Source organism: Hoplias malabaricus, chromosome 16 (assembly GCF_029633855.1).
Source record: "Hoplias malabaricus isolate fHopMal1 chromosome 16, fHopMal1.hap1, whole genome shotgun sequence".
NCBI lineage: Eukaryota > Metazoa > Chordata > Actinopteri > Characiformes > Erythrinidae > Hoplias > Hoplias malabaricus.
This window is the reverse complement of record NC_089815.1, coordinates 18,319,520-18,338,013: the sequence shown is the minus strand read 5'-3', so window position 1 is coordinate 18,338,013 and position 18,494 is coordinate 18,319,520. Positions and strand designations below refer to the sequence as shown.

At 37.9% G+C, this 18,494-nt stretch overlaps 2 protein-coding genes across 3 annotated transcripts; both read left to right on the top strand.

Annotated features, from left to right (window-relative positions):
* The first annotated feature begins 4,827 nt into the window (after positions 1-4,827).
* LOC136671591 (chymase-like) lies at positions 4,828-9,961 on the top strand. Of its 2 annotated transcripts, none has more exons than XM_066647328.1 (5): positions 4,828-4,925; positions 6,337-6,484; positions 6,771-6,912; positions 8,946-9,176; positions 9,742-9,961. In XM_066647328.1, the coding sequence occupies exons 1-5, from the start codon at positions 4,868-4,870 to the stop codon at positions 9,892-9,894; spliced, it is 732 nt and encodes a 243-aa protein (XP_066503425.1). In that variant the 5' UTR covers positions 4,828-4,867; the 3' UTR covers positions 9,895-9,961. The 2 variants fall into 2 exon arrangements, with proteins under 2 accessions (XP_066503425.1, XP_066503424.1); XM_066647327.1 differs by having other exon boundaries at positions 6,768-6,912.
* Positions 9,962-10,993: 1,032 nt separating this feature from the next.
* On the top strand, positions 10,994-13,590 carry LOC136671354 (mast cell protease 2-like). The gene is made up of 6 exons (XM_066647031.1): positions 10,994-11,111; positions 11,262-11,412; positions 12,574-12,718; positions 12,937-13,185; positions 13,292-13,429; positions 13,573-13,590. The coding sequence occupies exons 1-6, from the start codon at positions 11,054-11,056 to the stop codon at positions 13,588-13,590; spliced, it is 759 nt and encodes a 252-aa protein (XP_066503128.1). The 5' UTR covers positions 10,994-11,053.
* Positions 13,591-18,494: the final 4,904 nt, after the last annotated feature.

The following is an 18,494-nucleotide window of genomic DNA, read 5'->3' as shown; positions in this document are numbered from 1 at the left end:
GATTCGCTCCTCCAAAACACCACAAAGTGGCTCAATAATATTTAGATCTGGTGACTGTGCAGGCCATGGGAGATATTCAACTTCGCTTTCATGTTCATCAAACCAATCTTTCACCAGTCTTGCTGTGTGTATTAGTGAATTGTCATCCTGATACATGGCACCGCCTTCAGGACACAATGTTTGAACCATTGGATGCACATGGTCTTACTGGTGCAATGTGAAATTAATGAAGAATGGCCACCAGGCTGCTCCAATTTAGCCATGAAACCTCCCACACTAAATTGACAGGTGTTTCAGTTTCATAGTCTAACCCTTGTAACAGTGATAATAGACTGTTTAGATTGTTTTGTAACAAAAAATAATATTTCTGTGTACTTATTATTATAAAAAATAGATATTAAGTATATTAGAAAACTTCATAAATATGACGGCGAGAACTCTCAGCAGTGTTCCTCAGTGGCGCAGTGGGCTACATGTGAAAACCCTGCAGTTCTGTGTCACGCAGAAGTGGGTTTGAGACCCGACAGAGTTCATTGTGTTGTTTTTATAACAGCAACTAAAGCTCTCACTGATGAAACATTGATTCACTAAAGTTGTGTAAAGTATTTTATGTTGCCTCTTCTGATCAGAGGCGATTGCTCTAAGACTGCAAGGGAAGCTCAGCTTCCCCTAAAATGTAAAAAAATAAGTGATCAAATATATACTGTTGTGTGTACATGTCATTGAATAAATACGCACTATAACGCGCTCAATTTTTGTTCAGATTCAGCTTCTTATCACTGGTGAAGATGCGACTTTCCTCTCAATCAATCCCTTCACGGTGCTTTAAACAGTGAGGACGCTGAGCGTCCACAGATTTCAATAGCGAAGAAGTGAAATACAGCGAAACGAGATGAGTCATTGGATAAATGCTGGGCTTTGTCCCACCCATCGGACGCTCAGCGTCTCTGGGGGTCTATGGGGCAGTGGGCTGGCCTCGGCTGGCCCGGACGCTCAGCTTCTGCATGATGATTGGATGATCTATCTGAGGCTGAATCCCTTTTTGATTGACAGCGAAATGAGCGAATCAGCGATCCTTTGGTGTAGAGATCCGTGGGAGCATTACATTTTCATTCTGTTCTTAGTTGAACCGGAGACTTTGTAAGTCCTCTTAGCAACATTTTCTTTGTTAAAAATGACTAGCGACAAATCCAGCTTCTATTTCTGGTGGAGTTTTTTGTAGCTGCTTGTGTTTGGAGACTGACTTCTATCACTCTTTCTGACTTCTATCGCAGTTTCTGTCCAGCGGGTGCCGCTGAGCCCCTCCACCGTCACAAAGCACTCACAGGCGGACACACTTCACATGGGACAAGGCCGTTTAAGCAGCCTGGCTCTGCTGGCCATTGAGAGGACACTAGTCAAGTCCCTGGAAAAGACGCCTTGTTGGTACGACAGGGTCACATATCATTTTCTTAAAAAGGAATGGAGGGTAGAATTTACGTATAAATAAACCGACACATTTTATGATGTAGGCCGAAATTGAACTTCCCCTCCTTGAAAGACCAGCATCCGCTTCTGCTTCTGATATATATATTTGTAGTATATACCAACATGATAATATCTTTTTACACACACACACACACACACACACACACACACATGGTACAGTTAAAGTGCCAGTTGTATAAGTTGTCTTTTTCATCCTTTGTTTGAACTTTTTTTTTTACCTGTGAATGAGTCCTGTAGTAATTAAACAGTTTAGACGGAGAGGGGGGAAATCTGTGAGAAAACATCTGCTATATGTTTATGACCCTAATCTCACAGTTAAAAATAATCATTCTACAAGGGTCTTTTAGTAAAGAAAACAGTTCTACATAGAACACTTGAAGAACCTTTGCACGATTAAAGGTTCCTTTGCATCATGAAAGTGTTCTTCAGATTGATGGAGAATGTGCTATAGATGGTTCTATAGAGCACCTTGTAGTAAACACTTCTGTATGGAACCATAAATGGTTCCTTTATTGTTACAAGTTTGAAATCATTATAGTAGAAGAACACTTTTTTGTGCCATATAGGACCCTTTTCTAAATGTTGCTATATAGAGCCATAGCACATTCTCCATCAATCTGAAGAACACTTTCATGACACAAAGAAACCTTTAATCTTACAGGTTCTTCAAGTGTTTTATATATAATAATTTCCCCCCCAGGGCTGGGCTGTTCCGTGGACCCCAGAATCCCCTCAGTCTGGAAGCTCATCTGCCCACCCTGCTGCCTCAACACAGAGGCCCTCACACCGAGACCCACTGGCTTTGAAGCATCTGCTGCCAGTACAATGAATAGCTCCTCAGATCCCCAGTGTCTCCCACCCAACAATAATTAATATAGTAAGATTAATAAAAGTAATATAGCTAATATAGTAATATACCTCTTTATTTGCATTAATGTACTGATTGTATGAAGAGTAGATTTTTTCCACTTTTATAGACGTTGATTGTTCCTTTCTCCATCCAATCCCTTCTACCCATTCCCTACTTCAAAAAAGGCCTGTAAATCAGGCCTATATGCTGCCCCAACTCCTCATCCTAGAGGTGGGGTGTAGGAAATAGATGTATTCTGTCCAACAGTTCTGCAGGGAAAGTGATGTGTGGTTTATTTAGTGACAAATGAATTTATAAATCTCTATCTGTTTAAAAGACATGTTGACATTCCTTCAGTGAACTGAAGATTAAATAATATTCAAATCCATCTTGAACTACTACATTAAAGTTATTATATCCCCAACATATAACTTAAACATGTAATGTCTTTATTGCTTCAAGTGGGTCTAAATGAGAAAGAGTATTGCTGGAAAACAGTACCATAACACAGTGCTGAGCGAATGAAAGCTGCTAATCTTTACGTATTGCTCTCCTGTTCTTTCTATTAAACCTTATCTCTAAGCTCACACAATGTATTTCGTAATGGTCATTCACAGTTCAAAACATCAGGTATACATAAAAAAAAAATCATGATGAGGTATTTAAAAACAGGGTTTAAATGATGACAGTATTAATGAAGATTGGCCACCACTAACCACAGGCCTGAAGTTGTAATTCCAACTACACAACTCGGTGGAACTACGGTTTTGAGAAACACCTGTGTCGTTTAACGATGGTTCGGACTATGCAAGTTACCAATGTAGTTACCTTGATATTTCCAACGACTGTTTTGAGAAACACTTGCATTGCAACTTTATTGTTCCAACTATGTAAACTGCTAACGTAGTTAGCAATAATGCTTTTGGGAAACGAACCCCTGGCCAGGTCAGCGGCGCGACTGTGTCCCAATTCAACTCTCAACTCTCAGACCCCTTGAACACTTAAACCCACATTTTTAGGTCCCAAAAAGAGTACTTGTCCAGGGAAAAGAGGACCTCTGATTACCGCCAAACAGTTCCAAATTTAGTTCACAAACTGGAATGTGAAATATGGCTGAACTAACAACAGACAGTGTAGTGGTGTAGTGGCGCCACCTTAAGTTCTGTCTGTGAAATACAGCTGAATTAACAGTTCTTATTCACACATGTGCGTTTCAACATTAGTATCAGTCAGTCAGTCAGTAAGCACAAATGCCTCTTCTAGACAGGCAGTCTGTTATTGGTTAATTTCCTTGAAGCTTTATGTAATTGACAGAAGTACAAAGAAAATATTTCCAATGTTCTTACTGAACAACTTGATTTAACTTTCCAATTATTAACAGATTTAGAAATTGATGCCTGCAGCACACTCCAAAAAAGGTGGGACAGAGGCATGCTTTTCACTGTGCTACAACATCTGCTTAATCATTTGGGAACTGAGGATACCAATTGTTAAAATTTTGTAAGTAGAATTTTCACCTATTCTAACTTGAGACAAGACTTCGGCTGCTCAACAGTCGGTGGTCACTGCTGCTTGATTCTGCGCTTCATGATGTGCCATAGAAGACAGATCTGAACTGCTGGCACATGTACTCTGTGAATACGAATGTTGTTGTAGCATGTACAAAATGAGGCCTCACTTTGTCTTGCTGAAATAACCATGGACTTCCCAGAATGACACATTACATTGATGGCAGCATATAACTTTCTAAAACCCCATTGTTTGCCGCCACATCAATGGAAATTTCTGAGATATGTAAATCACCCATGTTGTGGTCACAGATGCACCCCACATACTTTGAGGGATGTAGGCTTTTGCACCTATCACTGATAACAGTCGGGATGTTTCATTTGATCTTTATTACATAAAAAACAATGTTAGTTTTTCTTTAAACAAACCGAAACATGGACTCCTCTGACCATAGCACATTTTGGTATTTGGACCATAATTCTTCAAAACGGTGTGATGTGATACTTAATAAATTTTTCACTATTATTTTGCCCCTGTCCTAACTTTTATTTAGTGTTTTGCAGATTTAACTTTTAAAACTGTTTTATATTTACAAACACCTCTATGTTTAGTAATTGAAAGTCAATTAATGAAGCTTCACTATAATTAAAAAATAAAACAAATACTCAAAGTTTTCTGAAAATGGGGCTTGAAATTGGGTATAATGCATTGTGTATTTTCATTTTTTGTTTGATTTCAATATAAAAAACTGCTGAAATACATATGATTTTGATATATGAAGTGATATATGCATATTGATCTGGGGGAAACTTTTCAACTATAGTACTGCTTCAGAAATTTTGTACGGTGCATTTTTTACACGTGTCTTTTAGCAGAGGTTAATACGGTTTCCTTTAGTTCTTGTTTCTCTGTAAATGCCCCACATTAACCATAAGCAATCATGGTTATTGGGAAATGAAGTGTTCCAGCGGGCTATTTAAACCCTTCTCCAGGGAAAATACACACCCTTCTTATCGCACCATGGCTCTCATCTCTCTTCTCCTGCTGACTGCTCTGCTGCCAAACCTCAGTCACTCAGGTAAGAGTTGTTTAAACAAAACAGCAATGTGGGAAAGTGTTTAGTGGGTCAGAAAATTTCAGCAGCATATATATATGATATCACATTAGAATCCTTTTTTTCATTCATTGATTGTCTGAAACTGCTTATGTAGTGATCCCTCATTTTTCACAGGGGATGCGTTGCAAGACCACCTGCGAAAAACGAATTTCCGCGAAGTAGAGGAACGATATTTTTTTATGTATTTAATGAGTATTTGGACTTTTAAAACCCTCCCTGTGCTGTTAACAACCCACCCTTTGCAGTAAACAGTCATTCTATAATGTTTTTCAGCTGGAACTACATGTGATATCCTACCAGTTTCTTTAATAGAGTAATTCCTAAGCTGTGATTTAGCGTAAGTAAGTTTCACTTGGATGTGGACATGAACAATACATGTACTCTATGAAATAAATGATATATTATGTCACCTACAGGTCTAGTCTATGAAATTTTAATGGATTTAAAGAAATATTTTGGCTATTCATCTTTCATGGTTTTCCTAGATTTTCTCTAAATACCCGCGATATAGCAGCCATAAGCCCCCTTGAAAAACCCGCGAAGTAGCGAGAGATTATTGTAGTTCAGGGTCGCGGTGGGTTCGGACCCTACCAGGAATCACTGCGTGCAAGGTGGAACACACCCATGAGGTGGCACCAGTCCTTAACAGGGTGACACACACTCACACATTCACTCACATACACACACCTACGGACACTTCTGAGTCATCAATCCACCTACCAATGTGTGTTTTTGGACTGTGGGAGGAAACCGAAGCACCCAGAGGAAACCCACACAGACATGAGGAGAACACACCGAACTCCTCACATACAGTCACCCAGAGCGGGACTTCAGCCCACAACCTCCAGGTCCCTGGAACTGTGTGACTGTGACAACACCGTGCCATCCCACATTAGAATCCAAGCTTCTTAATTCATATTTCAGTTAACTAGCAACTAGATTATTTAGATTTTGAAAATATTTTGAACAATCCCAGTGACATTTTAAGATCATTTGTTTAAATAAATATATAAAGATACAAATTCTAGATTTTTTAATGTGCCCTAAAATGTTGTCATGTATTTATATGCTCAAATTTATTTTAGTTAAACAATTTTGTATTTCATTATTGTAATTTTTAGCAGTTGAACTTCTAACGATCCTGAAAACAGGGGTTATATCCCAGAAACAAACCAAATTCCGCTGAAATTCTAATTTTTTTTTTTTTTTTTTCATCTAATTACTGATGTTGTTTGAACTTGTTAATCCTAGTGTGCAGTTTTCAGCTGCAATATTTCTACAATAATCTATATATAACTGTTGTAAATTGACATATATTTTAAGAGTCATGTAGAATGTGTGATCATAAGCTCTCCACTTTTTTCACACTTAGCTGGTGTTGATGTTGGAATAATAAATGGCACAGAGGCTAAACCCCACTCCAGACCCTATATGGTGTCTCTCCAAGTAAATGGACGACACTTATGTGGTGGCTTCCTTGTGTCTCAAAGATTTGTCATGACGGCTGCGCACTGCTATATGTAAGTTGTATTTTTCTTTATTTTCTTTTTAAATCACTGTATGTAAATACAAATGTAATAATATAAAATGCATTTTAATGCTTCAAATTTAGAACATCTCAAAAATGTACAAGCTGGTTGTCTGGAAAATTTTAGACAACACAGATGCTTCGAGGGCAGTCCCCTGCAGGCCCCATATTATTAATTGTAAAATGTCATATTTAATGCAATGTTTTGTTCATCATTACATGTTACTATTACCAAATATATTCAGTCAGTTAAGCTTCAACCATTTTGGTGTCAGCAGAAACTCAGGGATCACAGCAGTGCTTGGTGCTCATGATCTGTCAGACGAAGGAGAAGGTGCTTTGCGCAGGGAAGTGGAGACTTACCACATCCATCCAAATTACATAGAGCCAACATTAGACAATGATATCATGCTCTTAAAGGTAAGAAACAACAGCAGTAACAGTAATAATTCAAACACTATGAGATGATGGCCAAATTTTAGGCCCATGACAAGTTCCTTAGAGTTTAAAAAAAGATTTTAAAGTAAAACACAAAATGTATGACAATAGCAACCAATTTTTAATCTGAACATGACAAGGAACCTTACAACAATCTGAATCATATTACATGATAAATGTTTGCCTTCACTGTAAATCCCTCAAGACACATTGAAACAATCTTTTAAAATTTTTTACAAACATCATCAAAACAAAGAATTAAAAGGTGGGACAGAGGCATGCTTTCTACTGTGCTACAACATGTTTGCTTTTAATAACACTGCTTAACCTGGATACTGAGGATACCAATTGTTAAAATTTTGTAAGTAGAATTTTTACCTATTCTGACTTGAGACAAGACTTCGGGTGCTCAACAGTCGGTGGTTACTTATGATTGATTCGACGCTTCATGATGTGCCATAGAAGACAGATCTGAACTGCTGGCACATGTACTCTGTGACTACGAAGCCATGTTGTTGTAGCATTTAGAAAATGAGGCCTGGCTTTGTCTTGCTGAAATAACCATTGACTTCCTAGAATGACACATTGCATTGATGGCAGCATATAACTTTCTAAAACCCCATTGTTTGCCGCCACATCAATGGAAATTTCTGAGATATGTAAATCACCCATGTTGTGGTCACAGATGCACCCCACATACTTTGAGGGATGTAGGCTTTTGCATCTGTCACTGATAACAGTCGGGATGTTTCATTTGATCTTTATTACAGAAAAAACAATGTTAATTTTTTTTAAAACAAACTGAAACATGGACTATACTGACCACAGCACAGGTTTCTATTTGGACCATAATGCTTCAAAATTTTGTCATGTGACATTTTATAAATTGTTTGCTATTATTTTGCCCATCCCAACTTTTGTGTAGTGTTTTGCAGACATCACATTTAAAAATGTTTTATATTTACAAAAAAAAAAAAAAAACGGTTTAGTCATTGAAAGTCAATTAATGAATATTCGCTATAATTAAACAAGAAAATTTGATTTGTTTTTAATTCAATTTACAAATATTCAAAATATTGTGTATTTTTGTTTTTTGTTTGATTTCAATATGAAAAACTGCTGCAATATGTATGATTTTGATTTAAACTTGAGAGTGCTCATAACTGGCAGAATAATAACTAAAGTGATATATGCACATTGATCTGTGGAAAACAATTTCATCTAGAGAACTGTTTCAGAAATTTTGCACACGTGTAATTTTTTACATGTGTCTTTTAGCAGAGGTTAGTAAGGTTTCCTTTAGTTCTTCTTTCTCTGTAAATGCCCACATTAGCCATAAGCAATCATGGTTATTGGGAAACGAAGTGGGCTTTGTAAACCCTTCTCCAGGGAAAATACACACTTTAAATCACTGTATGTAAACACACTGTATGTGTATTTTCACATTGAAGCAATCTTTTCAACACATGCACAGAACAACACAGACACCCGACATGCTAAATTAAAGCCCCTAAGCTTACAACACAAGCAAATGCCTTGAAACATACCAACTCTCCATAAGAACTCCAAGTGCAACATAAACTCCTAATACACCAAACTGGGGAGCCAGAATGCATCCATGGCTGGGAGTCCAGGAGTCCTCACTGGCCTTGTCAGATTTGTTAGTGCTGTACACCCAGGGTGCTGAGCTGTCTAGTGGCTTACAAAAAATTATATGTATCAGAGAATATGTATCTCACACTCCCAGCCATATTTGGTCATATTTTGTGTCATATTTTGGTTCATGGAGACATCATTAATGGGTTGTACTGGTAACAACTATGTTGAGGAGAAAATTCAGCACAGAAATATGATCAGTTCTGTGCATGAGGTAAACAGTTCAGTTTAACCATGTCCAGACAGTGCAATGCACTTTTTTTGCTAAATGCAGCTCAGTCAATGAATTACTAACTATTTATGTGAACAGACACTGAGACACTGCAATTTCATTTTTAAATTTTGTGACAATGCAACAGCTCAAAGAAAGGGTACCACTGAGCCGAACAATCAGAACAATCCGCATCCCCAATACAAAGAAGAACATCCCAATCGGCACGATCTGCAGTGTAGCTGGATGGGGAAAAACAGGTGACAGTAAACCCACAAGTAACCGTCTGATGGAAACAAGTGTCAGAGTCACAGATTGTAATGGGTATGATGCACTTAAACAGCGAGTGTGTGCAGTTCATCCAGGAGGAATATGCTTTGTAAGTAATAAAAATCTTATTAATACATCTATTGTTTTGATCTTAGAATATTAGCTCAACTTATTGCACATTATCAGAGTATAATCATCTGTGTACTCATTGTCCACACCTTCTGAACTAGTGATGGTCTCAAAGCTACTTTGAGCATATTTTACTGAAAACCATTTCCACAATTAGTACAATGTGAATGAAATATAGGTGGCAATTGTGAAATGTGTACTAATGATATTTGTGAATTATTATGTGAATTTCTGGCAACCCAACATGAAAAATCAGCCTTATAACAATCCATATATCACTAACCCGTAACTTAACCCTAACCCTAAACTTAACCCAACCTAACCCTAATGCTGTGTTAGGTTAGGGTTAAAACTAAAGCTTATTCTAAGCTTGTTTAATGCTATCGCTAACACCTACATTGAAAACCCCTAAACCTAACCCTAAATGTAACACTAATCCTAAACTTAGCTATAAACCTAAGTGCAAGCTCCAGATGGTTAAAAATGGCAGTGATATATCCTCTGACCACTACTAGGACACTAATGCCCTTGTGTGTTGTTAACAGGGAGACTCCGGAGGACCTTTACTGTTTAAGAACACTGCAGTGGGTATTGATTCTTTCATTGTGGGAAAGTGTGAGGAACCCTTGAGTCCAAATGGTTTTGTCAATATATCTGCATTCCTGCCCTGGATCAGGTCTGTCCTTGACCGTGTGTAGCCCACATTTAACACATGAGCAAAGCAAGAGCATTTGGCTGATTTTATTTCAATAAAAGCATTTTTCTGAAGCATGATTTCTCCTGTCTCCTGTTATTTCTTATAGCTAGCAAACTAAATGAAGCAAAAGAGCAAATAATGCTTTAAACACCCAAATAAAACATAAATATGAAGCAGGCAGTTTTTTTCAAAGATATATTCAGATATCTAAATGATGTCCAAAAATGGACTTTCCTATTTATTGACTTTATTCACATTAGGATTGCAGCACTGTAGCATATTCATTCATTCATTCATTCATTCATTCATTCATTATCTGTAACCTGTAAGGGGGGGGGGGGGCACAGTGATGCTGCAGGTAGTGTCGCTGTCACACATTTTCCAGGGTCCTGGTGTTGTTAGGTCTGAGCCCCACTTTGGGTGACTGTCTGTGAGGAATGTGTTGTCCCTGTGTCCGTGTGGGTTTCCTCCAGGTGCTCTGGTTTCCTCCCACGGTCCAAAAACACATGTTGTTAGTTGTAATGTCTGTGGAAAATTATTCATACCTGTGAGAGTGTAATTGACTTGGTGAGTGTGTGATCTCTTCACAACAGGGAATGAGATGTAAGGAGTAATGACTACAAGTGAGCGTGTGTGTGTAGGCTCTTACCACTTTCAGCTTTTGCAAAGAGGTAAGAAAGTTTAAGAATCACTGTGGCAAGTCGTTTGCTACATGTCATGGTTAAATCTAGAGCAATTTACTCTGAACTCAGGATTAAAAATAATTAAATTCTGACACCAGAACTGGCCAGAGAAATATAAAATAAACAAGTACTTTATTTTAGAATAAGTCCTTACCAGTATTAATTTGAGTCAGCCTGCACCAGCCCAGGCAACAACTGAAATTCCCAGAAAATGTGTTGCTTTTATATTTGTCAAGGAGGGGCCAACACCAGGCCCATATTCATTAATAGTGTCATATATATATGTGACTATAAAGTAATATAAAGTTATTTTTGTGCCAGTTTGCGAAGGTCACAGAAGTTGGTAAGCTTTCTGTTGGTTCTCCTTTCGGTGTTAAACACAAGGAGCACACCATAAGAAAGACTGGGGAACTGAAGATTTCCACATTGCTATTTAAACCCTTTTTCTTCTTCAAAGAGAACACTTTGCAGTGCATCATGGCTCTCCTCTCTGTGTTCCTGCTGGCTGCTCTGCTGCCAAAACTCATCCACTCTGGTAAGTGCTGCCTGAACAAAGTGAGACACAAGTTTCTATTCAAGGACACTATCTAGTGTTAGACAGGAGTTAGAATGATTCAAAAGGCCTGGATGTATGGAGGTGAATATTGCATTCCGATTACAACTCTTCCATGTCTTTCTCTTTCAGACAGTGTTGATGTTGGTATAGTGAATGGCACAGAAGCTAAACCCCACTCCAGGCCTTATATGGTGTCTGTCCAGACAAGTGGAGGGCACAAATGTGGGGGCTTCCTTGTGTCCAAAAGATTCGTCATGACAGCAGCACACTGCTGGAACAAGTAAGATTGAATTAAGTGTTTAATGTTTACTCATTATGATAATAATTGGAAATATTTACATACAAGAGGCATATTAATACACACAGAATATTTGTAGGCAATTTATTACTATGTTATTAAGTAGTAATAAGGGTGAATATAGTCATCTCCAGAGTGCTTACTTCGATGAATATTAAGTGCCATTAAAATGCCATTATTCGAATCCAGAAGTCAAAATGAATAATGCTTTGTTAATTGTGCATAAAATATGAACAATCTACAACAATAAATATAAATTAACACTTTATGGATCAGAGACAAAGCAGCAACAGTCCAATGGTCAGTTACAGTTAGAGAGATTTACTGCATCTCAGATCAGCTTCTAACATCAGCAGTACCATTCTAACAAGCAGGGAAATTAACCCTAGTAATGTGGTTAGGGGACTGTGTAAAATCAATGCGTTCTACTTTAGACAGTAGTAACAACTTCCTACAAAAATTACCCTCATTACTCTGAAAAAGCTGTTATCACCTAATGTGAGATACAGTAACAACAACTATTTTTATTTTGCATTGATAGCACTGATAGCATGTACATTCTTAGTATCTTGATAACTACTTATTAGTTTTTGAGGTAATAACCCAAATATTCCACAAATTTATAAAGCAGTAACAAGAAATCTAACATAAAATTTTGCTTCTAAACATTTACTACAGATGTGTAACATGTAAACAATATTTTATTTACTTATATTCTTCTTTTATTTACTTGTATTTACTTCTTTTTTTAATCAGTTTTAAACAGTTCTGTGCTCTGCATTAATCCTCTCAGTAGCATATTGTGTATTATAAAATCATAAATAGCACAGTAAATTCAACCTTGTTACTGCTTATGTAGTAATAAGCAGCTATTTAAATATTTTCAGCTTGATAATAAGTTAGCAGCTATTTGTTGCATAAGGGTTTATACAGAAATAGCCATGAGCAAATAAATTTGTTAATCATTCCTTATTTATCCTAGTTACTCTTTAATAAGTAATAAAAAGGTGGTAGTTTAATACCAACTAGGCGTTTTTTGCTAGAAGAATTTGTTACTCCAGGGTATGTTGTGTTTCTGTAAATTTTAAATGTGTTGCAGTGACACCAATTAAATCTAAATATCTGGTATGCTCATCTAAACAGGAAATTGATATTCACAGCTGTCCTCGGTGCTCATAACCTGAAAGACAGAAAAGAAAGCTCAATAACAATGCAAGTGAAGAGTTACCATGTGCATCCGAAGTATCTTGACGATAATTCATTTGACTATGATATCCTGCTTTTAGAGGTAAACAGCCACTTAATCTTTAATAGCTACTTTGGTTGAAGTAACTAAACAAAGTAAAACTTGACTCCAACTATAAAAATAAATGCATTGAGTTGTCAAGGTTTTGTCTTAATCAAATAGCCTAATAATTGGCCTTTTGTATCATAAGAGTCACATTGATGCAATATAATATCTGTTTGACCTTGATGATAATTCAACAAATATTGATCATCTCATAGTTACAAGGAACTGTCAAAAAGAGTCGAAATGTGAAGTGGATCTCCATCCCTCGAAAACCAGAGGACATCAAAGCCGACTCCAGGTGCAGCATAGCTGGTTGGGGGCAAAAAGGAACCTATAAAGGCTTAAGTAGTCGCCTACTGGAGACACAGGTCAGTATCATAGACCAGAAGAAATGCAAGGATCTCTGGGACAAGCCTCTAAGCCAAAGAATGGTGTGTGCAGCTCATCCTGGAGGAACTTGCTGGGTAGGAAAAAATATGGTTTATTGAATAGGTCACCTTCTCATATCTTGAATTAATGAGAGTCAAATCTAGCCGGATGATAATCTGTTCATTTCTTTGTTTTTCACAGGGAGACTCTGGGGGTCCTTTGGTGTGCAACAATACAGCAGTGGGTATTGTTTCTTTTGGTGATGCGTACACATGTGACAATCCTAAAAAGCCAGATGTTTTTACCAAAATATCTGAACTTTTGCCCTGGATAAAGTCTGTACTGAGAAAGTATTAGCTTGCATTTAAACTGAAATTGAAGTGTCTTCATAGATTTCTTCCAATAAAATCATAAATCATGTCTGAAGTATAATTTTCAAAATGATGTTCTTGTTTTGTTTTGTTATTTCTCCTATTGTGTAGATCACAACTAACATGTAAAGTAAAATGTCAGTTCTGCACGTTTTTCAGACCAGAACACTAAACCTTATTGCTTCAGCATTAACCTCAGTTATTGCTCCAGTTTCAGTCCCAGACATTGTTTCAGCTCTAGCCTCAGAGATTGCTCCAGACATGGCCTCAGAAATTGCTGTTGGCCTCAGCCTCAAATGCCCAAAAAGAAGTACATGAGACATCAAGACTGGGATGCAGCTATATCAATAAAGTAGTTGCCAATTTCACCCATTAGCCTAGTACTGATTCTTTTCAGACTGCTGCTAATACAGCACCACAGGACAGCTCAATATTTTTTAGGATAATACAGACTTCCCAGGCCTGATATGCTAGCTAATATGTGTCCACACTGGCTAGTATTGTGCTCGTGATGGGGAGAGTGTGGTCATCCTTTTCACCCAGAGAAAGCCGACCCTAGAGGGCATCACTGGGGTCAAAACTTAGACCAGGTTTGAGAGGGGCATGTCAGCCATGCTAACTTATCAGGTGTTACATCCATGAGCTAATCACAGATGTATTGTGTGCTACACACTGTTCATGAACATCCTATCTTCCCCCATGTTTGGACTTTTCCTTTCACTTTCAAAATAGCACATTCTGTTTTGTTCTCATAACAAACTACATCTGCATTAACAAACATATTTATTTATTTATTTATTATTTTTTAATGATTGTCCAGACTTCCAAATCTGCATTGTTACACTGAGGGTGTCTAGAGGGCGCTAGTGAGCGTTAGCTTTGTAATTCACTCATTCTCCCAGAAGATGGAGCCACAGAAGGGCTTGAGAAATAGCTCATTACCTAGACCAAGAAAAAATAAGAAGATAAGAGGATAAAGGTATTATGAATTATAAGCCATTTTACAGCACTTCTAGGTGTGTTATGTAATTTTGACACAGAGTTAAAAGCTAGCTGGTGTTTTCATCATCTTCACCATGTTCTTATCCACGTAATCCATCTCAGAATCATGGTTGGTGTTTTCAAATGATGTCAATATTTAAAAAAAATGATTTTGGGATACAATCTTGATAGAGATAGATGATCCTCTAATGCTATAATTGGATGGATTATAGATAAGGACCCCACTTTTTGTTTTGTCTGAAGCTTTGTTACTAACAACTAACCCTGAATGTCCACATAGTCTTCACCACATTGCTTTATGTTGATATAATTCACTAATATTAAAATAAATACAGTCTGTTTCTGATTGATTATAATGTTGAAATATCATTTAATGATGTTGTCATCGACAGGAACATCACAGAAGACGGCCGAGTCAGGGTTATCTTCGGTTTGGTCTTATCTTCATTCCTGAATGATAAAGATAATGACAAGCCGGACAGTTTGAGCTGAATCTTAATTGGCTGGTCCAGCATAAATCAATGTAATATCAAATGTGTCCAGGTGATGAAAAGATACCTTAAAGCATGTAGCACGGGAGGAAAAACATACCTCTCCAGCTCCAGTCTGTGAAAAAGCAGTGCGTGCTACTGCCTGGTTGCATTGCTTGGAAAATAGCACAGGCCACATGGTGACAAAAGACAGAGAGCATGTATTTCTGGGCATAATCTCCACACACACACACACACACACACACTTGTTTAGAGGGCAGGGTTGGACAGAGGTTTGGCACGGCTCTAGCTTTGCTTGAACCCATCCTGACTTCCCTACCTTTTCCAGTCCCTCAAAAGCCAAAGACAACCTTGTGATGTTAACTGGGACGGCAGCCAAAATATGGGCCTGAAGCTGGGGCCAAAACTCTCTCCAGAACACTGCAAAAAAATAGGGTTTAGCAAGTGAAATCATCTTAAATCTAGTTAACACTGCTCATATTTCTTGTTAAGGGATTGTTGTAAGGATATTCAAAGACACAGCAATCAAAAGATTCAAACCCCTGACAGGTGAGCAGTCAGTGAATGTCGTTCATTCTCTTGTTACAGTGGCACCTGTTGCAGCAAGTGAACAGTCAGTTCTGGTGAAGTGGTTGAAACAGTACAAATGGGCAATGTATGAATCTGAATGATTTTGACAAGGGTCAGTCTGTGATGGTCATATCGTTTTGGTCTGAGTACTTTTACAAAGTTGACTGGTCTCGTGTGGTGGTCCTTGTATGCTGTTGTTTATACAATAAAGTTCAACAATGAAAGACTAGCCTTTTTTATCTCCAGTTGAAGTAATCATCATTACATATGTGTTTGTAACATTTATTTATCAAGGATAAATAGCAAAGAAGATATATTTGAATAAAATGACACAAAATAAACTTGTAGCTTCAGTTCTTTTCAGGGGACTTGCAGTCAGTTTGAGCATTAAGTGTTCTTCTTTATTTGTGCTGAAGCCAGCAGTGTTGTCGCAATGGAATTTAGAAAGATTCTGTCTCAGAGGACGTATATACTATTCTCCATTATAATTTGGTAGCTTTGTTTGACTGGAAACCACATTTAAATAGCACTGTCTCTTTTGGCTTGGTAAGCAATGACCAAATAACCAATGAGCATTAACCTGTTAACAGTCCAGGCCTTTTTTAAAGTCACAGTGTCCACATGCACAGTCAGTTCCTGTCACTTAAATAAAAAAGAAGTGACAACGGGTGAACTGGCTACAGGGTCATTGGCTCCCAAATCTCATCGCTGCAAGAGGGAGTGAAAGGGGTCAGATTGGGCACGCAGCTCAAGGACTGGCTCAGACAAACTGGTTTAACTGTGGTTCTACCTATTCACTGAAAGCTGGGATGGATGCTGGCTGATAAATTGTACATCAGCCAAAGGTCTTGGCCAATAAACACGAGTAATTTATGCACTAGTAATTTTGTAATCCCCCAGTTCAAACATTCATTCATTCATTATCTGTAAGCGCTTATCCAGTTCAGGGGTCGCGGTGGGTCAAGAGCCTACCTGGAATCATTGGGCGCAAGGCGGGAATACACCCTAGAGGGGGCGCCAGTCCTTCACAGGGCAACACAGACACACACACACACTTTTTTGATTTGCCAGTCCACCTACCAGCATGTGTTTTTTGACTGTTGGAGAAAACCAGAGCACCCGGAGGAAACCCACGCAGACATGGGGAGAACACACCAACTCCTCACAGACAGTCACCCGGAGCGGGAATCAAACCCACAACCTCCAGGTCTCTGGACCTGTGCGACTGCGACACTACCTGCTGTGCCACCGTGCCGCCCCACTACGCAAGAGTGTTGTTTTATTTGATTTATATATATTTTTTTGTCTTTCAAATTTTGGTTCTGCATATTTTGCCCCACCCCTACTACAATTTGATTGGTTATCTCTCTGAACCAATAATCTTTCTTTCTGCCCTCAGAACAAGTTTGTGTAACTAAAACTCCCATCTGCACTACAAGCACCTTCAACTGTTATTGGTCCAGTGATGCTCAATTAGTGGAGGTTCAAGCCATGGCTGGCTTCACATGAACTATGAAAACAAAAATAAGATTTAATACCAGGTTTCGAATACGGGGGATTGAGGGGGGGGGGGGGGGGGCTGACCCCCTAACTATGACTTGAACCCCCCCCCCCCAAACAAGACTAAAAGCAATAGGGGGTCAAAACATTTATACATCCTTCTTACCTATAATGTTAAATATTACAATACATTTACACAACATTCACAGAAGCCATATTTATTTTTTATGTGGACTGTTTGTATGTTCTGCACAACATAAGCAGAAATGTATAAAACTTAACATCTATTACAAGCTCAATGTAATATGCATCATTTTAAGTTGGCAGGGAAAATTTGAACAAGAACCTTATTGATCTGGTGGCTGAAGTAGTGAGGTATTAGTTACTATGTGTAGTTCGACAGTAAGCACAAATATTACTGCAATGAATCAATACATTGATGTATAAACCTGAAGTATATGGCTGAGGCAAATCGGTTAAAATGCTTTTCTTCTTTTTTCTTTTTTAAAGAACGATTCACTTAATGTGATTCAATAAAAGAGAGTTTACTTTGGAGACTAACAATTGCCAGACTTCTACACGAAGGCATTCCACCACTCTTCCCTTAACATTTCACACTGTAGATGCTGTATTGGTCCCAGTATGAATGGATGAGATAGGACAAAAGCCTAACCTACAATGACTTTCAATGACATTATTCCCATGTATTCAGAATGAATTAACACATGATTCCCATTGAAAAGATTCTGCATAATTTGAATTTCATTTTTAGGGCGAGAAAAGAGCTGACAGATTTAGATTATTGGGTGATCTATGCTATTAATGATAGTCATGTACAGGCCTAAATTGTGTATGGTGGTAACCATTAGCACTGTGTGATTTTACTCTGTAATATATTGTTGGTGATCCCTGACTACAAAGGTTGTGTGGTATGTGACACATTGGCTGGTGTAATCGATTTATGATTAATTTACTGCAAACATTATAGTAAACAAGCAAGACACTGTAAGGATTGTAAGAATTCAGTTTACTGAGGCACACACCTGCGCTGTACTGGTTTCTCACTTTGACCTGAAAAAGAAGTTTACCCCAATAATTGTCATTGTATAATTTGCATCCTGATTCTGATCAAGGGGCTAGTTGTAAAGTTATTAGCATAGTGTTAATACACAACATGCTGTGCTTCTGTGGCACATTATTCATTCATTCATTCATTCATTATCTGAAACGAAGAGAAGAACACATGAAATAAATAGCCATTCACTTATATAAATGAACTGATGGTGTAGCTCCATTCATGGGTTTAATCTTTAATATAATTATGCACAAAAACTCCACTTGAGTGCTAATCTCTGGAGAATCTTTTGCATTCTGTATATTTTATGAACCCATAATTACAGTATACAACGTGAGAGGACAGATAACATCCGAACAAGTGGTGAGAAAACTCATAACAATTTTTAAGGCAGA

Bases quoted from the DNA above. Each gene is read 5' to 3' on its own strand.
- LOC136671591 (XM_066647327.1), top strand. From the start codon at position 4,868: ATGGCTCTCATCTCTCTTCTCCTGCTGACTGCTCTGCTGCCAAACCTC. The intron at 4,926-6,336 runs GTAAGAGTTGTT...TTTCACACTTAG, and splicing joins GCCAAACCTCAGTCACTCAG to CTGGTGTTGATGTTGGAATA. The intron at 6,485-6,767 runs GTAAGTTGTATT...TTTTGGTGTCAG, and splicing joins ACGGCTGCGCACTGCTATAT to CAGAAACTCAGGGATCACAG.
- LOC136671354 (XM_066647031.1), top strand. From the start codon at position 11,054: ATGGCTCTCCTCTCTGTGTTCCTGCTGGCTGCTCTGCTGCCAAAACTC. The intron at 11,413-12,573 runs GTAAGATTGAAT...TCATCTAAACAG, and splicing joins GCAGCACACTGCTGGAACAA to GAAATTGATATTCACAGCTG. The intron at 13,186-13,291 runs GTAGGAAAAAAT...TGTTTTTCACAG, and splicing joins ATCCTGGAGGAACTTGCTGG to GGAGACTCTGGGGGTCCTTT.